Consider the following 6,424-nt stretch of genomic DNA (forward strand, 5'->3'; position numbering starts at 1 on the left):
GTATACATTTACATTTGATACAAATGCACTCTTACTGGTTTTATAGAATTAATTTTTTAAATAATAATTAGTTTCTTTTTCATAAGCTTGTTTAATTTCGATGCAGTCTAATATTGTTATATCTTGATTGTTATACAAATTATATTTTTGTATCACAAGTTTAACCGGCCGGCTGGTAGAACGAAAGACCTCGACCTATAAACAGAAGGGATGTAAACACCTCATCAACATAAACCAGAATGAGTTTACAAGGTCATGGTGATTTTCGCCAATGCAATAGGCTCACTGCCGGCAGCCTCGGGACGAACAGCCAATCATAGCCTCGCTTACAATTTGCCTGCGACGACACACCTCTCTACTCTAATCGAAGTTACTCTCATCACAGACCGGCATTGAGATAAAAGAGTGCGAATCAAATACTTGTGCAGTACTGTGAATTTCTAAAAACATATTCAGGTTTAGTGAATTTTATATTACGCACTGCTCGTTTTGAAATGCCTAATATAAAACACCATAAAGGCCATCGCAATGGCCAAGACGAAGTGCAACAAAATCAGATTGGAAACCAGCCTGCTGTTGTAAACAATCCTCGTATGGAACACCAACATCATCAGGATAATGAAAACGGTGTACGATTGCAAAACTGTTGTGTTCCAACTGGCTGTTGCGACGATCCTATAGATCCATCCGACCCGTGTGATGCTGTTAAGGTAGTTTGCAATAATGATGCTTGTACCTTAGGAAACTGGATGCATAAAAACTGTTTTATAGAGTGGGAAAAGTCCGTCCTGTCTTTTCTGAGATCCTGTGGCCGAGCGCGGAGTTGGAGCGAGAAGCAAAGACTGCAAAATTTGTGGACGAAGAAAGGATATGATCTAGCGTACAAAGCATGCGATTGTAAGTGTGGTCGAGGACATTTACGTAAAGATTTGGATTATATACCAGCACCTTACAATGAAAATGCAAAGAAAGTACGCAAAAACAAGAAGAAAAACGACAAGCCCATGCCAGTGGTGAGTACTAACCATAAATCTGCTCACAACAATAATCACATGCAACAACCTCACGCCGTGGATAACCACCAGCACTTGGCACCACAGCCTAGTCTTCCGGTGGACAACGCCACCAAAATTCTTCGTAGAGATTCGGTCACGGATAATTCAAGGCGCAGGGGCAGTGACAATACTATAAACAATAATCCGAGCAATGTCGGCAAAGAGCGTAGCCGAAACAACAGTATAAATACCCCTGGGCATGATTTGGAAATACTGGACAATAGTGCTCACCATGTCAATATGACTTTCTCAAGCCACCCATTAATACTCCCGAACAGTGCTCTTCGGATGCGTACTAACAGCGTGAGCAGCACTGGTAGCGTGGGGAGTCAAGCCAGCAGCAGCGGAAGTATTCCAAGCTCTGCCGGCTCTATTTCCCCTCTGTCCAGCTCTCCTGTCAACGGCAATGTGTTTTTTAAAGGCAAAAAAGGTGAAGCGTATGACCCGACTCAGACAAGCATGTTCCGGAGACGACAGGACCTCTCTGCATTTAACGCCTTGCCCCGTTGCAAGAGAAACCCATACAACATTCACATCGAGGATGTGCAAGAAGATGAAGACACGCGAAATTTTGTGCTCAGCAACTTAACTACCAAGAGAATGACGGCACTACGCTGTGTCCTCTGCAAATCTCAGCTTCCAGTCTTCGATCGTTTCCCACTGGTGGATGGGACATTGTTTCTATCCCCTCAGGCATACGATCAGCATGTAGTGCAAGTGATATGGGAAGGAAGAATTCAGTTCCTCAATGCAGTGTGTATTGGTTGCCTAGAGGGCGCATGCGAAGCAAGGTGCTCTTCTTGCAAAACTCCTTGGGACGGCACCTCATTCGTTGTTGGCACCATGTACACCTATGACATTTTTGCCGCCATGCCCTGCTGCCAGAAGAGGTTGACCTGTAAGCATTGTCGTCGTGCTGTTATTGATGTTTCTGTTGGCTTGGATTTCTACAGCCAATACAGTCGGATGATTATATGTCCTTATTGTAAGGCCAATGACTATCATTTCATCAGGTCACTAACGGATACTTTCACTATGAAAGATTCTATATGAGGCCAGTGCTAGGCATGAATCACCATGTCCCTAGTCTCAGCTATTCATTTTGACAATATTTAGCAGCCATCTATTATTATTTTTTTAAAAAGCATTTTAGCTTTTTCTTTCAATATTGTTTACACGCTTTGTGTTGGCTTAAAGACTATGGCCAGTGCATATAATATGTAAGTACTCAGTTGATTGTGAGGAATAGTACATTTTTTTATGGTTTGGTTGGTTCTGTTTAGTTTGCATTCATTATTCAGTTGTATGTATTTTCCCCCTTTATATATAGAAACTAGATCTATAGCCCTATAGATATTGATTGCTATCATTTTTAATGCTAAATTGTCCTAAATACTAGTCCTTTGAATTCATTCTTTTATATGTAGATCCAGTAAGGTCTATACTTTAATCATTGCAAAGATATCAAATCACCTATCTTTTTTTTTTTGCATTAGAAAACTTAAGTGCTTTGAAAAATATTAACATTTTAGTTCTGATCCGAACACAACGCCATTTTACTTTTCTGATACAAACAAAACACCATACATTTAAGCCTGACCTTATCAGGGTCAGAGCTGTTTACCGCGCAAAGCGGTTTTTTTTTTTGGTTTTTTTTTTTTAAGCTTGTGTCTAGGTCTGCTAAAGTTAGTAAAATTCTGAATAAACAATCTTGTCTACATTTAGACCTGATCTTTATATCATATGTAATCTTTTATTATATAACGTGTCTTTTCCCTTTTAGATACACTGAAGATAAGATCCTACTGTTATTCAACAACAATAAAAAAAAATAAGCATAAGGCCTAGGCTGGCTTTCTTTGGCTTTGTCAAGGTCATAGACTAGTTGAAGCATTCTTGAGTAGGCAAAGTACTTTTCTGCTAGAGCTAGTAATAGTTGTGTATATCAATTTTTAAATCTTCTAGATATCTAGTTTATTTTATTTTAAATAATAGATCTAGATAGAGGAAGTAGTGGACGCATCATAGACATAATCATTATAATTGTTAAACTTCTTTAGATATAACCTAAAGTTATATATAATATAGATCTACATTTATTTTGCATTTATAGTTATACAAAGAATTTTGTATAAGCTATTCTGGCTTAGTACTGCTTTAGCTAGCCAAATTGGCAGGGATTTGAGTTTAGCTGAATCCATGGCATTTCGCCAGCTAACTTCTAACAACTTAGCTCAGTCACTCCTCATCCAAACAGGTTTTATTTCCTGCTTTCTCTTAATTAACCATCGAGTTGAAGGGTCAGTGTGACTGTGCATTTGTTTTCCTCGTGTTATGGTATGCATGACTTAGTATTATTTTACATTATATATATACATATATACAAACCATATATATGCTAGTCCTTGCTGAACACACAATGTATGCATACTACAATTTTAGACAATAGATAGACCTGAACAAGGTGTAATATCATATGTTGATCTATATTGACCACATGTAATTAAGTGCTTGGTATGAATTGTCACTCCTAAGGTTTTGCTGTCCATTTAGAAAAGGCTTTAGTGTTGCTGGTGGTATAGTTGTCTGTTCATGTGTTAAGATTGTAGTTTTAGTTAAGAGCAGATTTCTTTAAACCCCAAAAATGTGTTGCACTTGAAATACTACTTTTTCAGTTTGTACTTTATAGTACTTTGGTTATTTCTGACATTAAATAGTAACCCCCCCCCCCCCATTTCCTTCCACAAATATTCAAATATATTTCTTCTCCTCCATCCCAGGCATTAGATGACTCTTTTGTTTTTGTCTTCCTTTGTTTTCACATTGCCCTGTACAATCACTAAGGAGAATTTTTTTTTTTTTTTTTTTTTTTGGCTTGTGTAAATAATTTTTGGCTAGTTTTTTTTTTTTCATTGTAAATCCTTTTGTGAGATCTTAATACAAAATATAAACTATTTTGCTTTGAAACCATCTTAAAAATAGAAATGAGCTTGTGTTAGAATTTGTTCATTGAATTGTGACCATGTTAAAAAAAAGTTGTCCTAGTTCTCTTTGAACTTTTGATAAATGTAATATTGGCATTGAGCACTACTTTATGAATGAAGGTTTAAAATCAATACTATGGTTTCTTGCTTGTTGTAGTCAACTGTTGTATGTGTGCCTCATCCAGTCACATGTTTTTGTGTCCTGTAAAAATGTTGTTTTTTTTTTTGTTTTCATGCCTTTACAATCTATATATTTTTCTTGTATTTTGAACCAAGGTCTTTCTAGAATGTGTTGGGTTTTTTTTTTTTTTATTTTTTTTTTTTGCTCCCATAATTTTCAACAAAGCTACCTCAAATTAACACTTAGTTATTTCTATTTTCCACAGAAAAATAAAGATCTAAATTTTGCCCTATTTCACTGAAATATTTTTTATTACTAAGTTACACACATACATGTGTACCGTATTTAAAAATGAGCGAACTTTTAGATGGGGGTGGGGGGTAAGCCAATACCTATACTTATAAAGTAGTTTTAAATTACTTTTTTTTTCTTTTCAAGAGTACACAGTGTAACTTACATTTGTTACATTAATTAGTTGCACTGATTCTTATCCAAGTGTTAACTTTGCTCATAAACAAAATTAGAATTCCTTTAGTCAACATTTGCATTGTATTGTAAAAATTCTTTTTAGTGATTAAGCAAAATCAGTTGACCACAAATACAAATTCAATCAAGACACCTTGCATTGAAAATATTGGGAAAGATTGTCATTTGAATGTTAGAATTTAGGATGTAGCCTATTGTTATTGTTTTTTTTTATGTTTGTTTGTTTGCTTTGTGAGGTTATTTGTGAATGTGTTTCTTGTTTTGTTACAAGGATTGTAGATAGATGTTGACTGGTAAATGGCAACATACATTTTTGTGTTTGAGTATACTTCTTGTTTTTATTTCAAAAAGTTTATGACCATCTATAAATCTATACCATATGCTGATGATTTGTACTACTATGAAACCAAACCAAAGTATTTTTTTACTGCTTGAGATTGCTCTATTCAATATATGTATCTATAATACATGACTGCTTTCAGTAATGATGCCATGAGTATGACTCAATGTTGTGAATCAGTATTGTCTTCAATGTAGACTTTTTTTTTCCTTCTCATTATCTATCTTCAAGATAGTAAATCTGTTGAAGTAAATGTTTCTTTTTTCTTATGTTTTTTTAGTAAATTTCTTTGAAGTAAATTTTTCTTTTTTTTTTTTTTATGTTTTTTTAGTAAATTTCTTTGAAGTAAATTTTTCTTTTTTATCTTTTTTTTTTTTTTTATTTTGGACCCAGTGGGTGTTTTTTTTTTTTTTTTTATTTCTTACATAAAGAGTAAGATTTTGTTTTATCAAATTTTCGCTTGTGCATTGTCCAGAACACTATTAAATGTGTTTGGAGCCTATTCCCTGCACATGGCATGAGATTTTTTATTTAGTTCTATTTGGCTTTTAAACTGTTAATTACATTTTGCAAAAGAAGATGGTACACATTTAAATTCCTTTGGTCACAAAATGACTTGTTTTATTTGAATGTTTACAAAAAGAAACTGTTTGTTTGCTTTTTTAATTGTTGATTTCTAAGGACTTAGTTATATATATTCAAATATTTTCATACCTGTATAATATTAATATGTAGTGCAGTGTCCCTTGAAAAAACAATGTATGAGGAAATGGTACCTAATTGTATTAGGTCATTAAACACAAGAAGAAATAATGTAGTTAGACTGCAATTAGAAAGGGAAATATTTGGTGTTGATTGAATTTTTGTTCTTAAGTTCATTAGTTTCCTTTCTACTTTTCTTATTGTTTTAATTGTGGCTTATTGGTTGTCAATACATGTTTAATGCACTCCTAAGTAGCCTCTGTTTACTGCCATATATTATATGTAATGTCATATCAAAATAAAATTTAAAAAAAGAAAAAAAAAAGTATATTCCATCATATACCATGTGATTTCCATGTAAATAAAAGGTTTTTGATTAATGAATATACTTGTCTTGTTTTGGTTTTTATAGGTATGCTACAACAGTAATTCTCAATCACCTTTTTAAGTAGCAGTAGGCCAAATCCCCGTTCAGACCATGTAGTCCTATTTTGGTGTTATTAAATTCTGAGTTACCTAGGCTAGCCCAAATGTTTAAATTCATGATTCATTAGGACAATTGTGTAAAATTAATATTGAGAATATAATTATCTCACTCTTAATAATAATGGTTAGAATATATTTTCTTAGAGAACAATTACTAGATTTGACAGAATTATTATTCTTTCAAATTTGAATTGTTATAAATTTTAATTCATTTCCCTAAATAAGACTCGCAATCTTTTGGGGCCTTGTG

The 6,424-nt window shown here is 33.9% G+C and overlaps 1 protein-coding gene across 1 annotated transcript; it reads left to right on the forward strand.

Annotated features, from left to right (window-relative positions):
- Nucleotides 1-338: 338 nt before the first annotated feature.
- Nucleotides 339-6,072, forward strand: LOC106077890 (headcase protein homolog). Its single transcript, XM_013238588.2, has one exon. The coding sequence runs from the start codon at nucleotides 495-497 to the stop codon at nucleotides 2,106-2,108; it is 1,614 nt and encodes a 537-aa protein (XP_013094042.2). The 5' UTR covers nucleotides 339-494; the 3' UTR covers nucleotides 2,109-6,072.
- The last annotated feature ends 352 nt before the right edge of the window (nucleotides 6,073-6,424 follow it).

Source organism: Biomphalaria glabrata, chromosome 6 (genome assembly GCF_947242115.1).
Source record: "Biomphalaria glabrata chromosome 6, xgBioGlab47.1, whole genome shotgun sequence".
NCBI lineage: Eukaryota > Metazoa > Mollusca > Gastropoda > Planorbidae > Biomphalaria > Biomphalaria glabrata.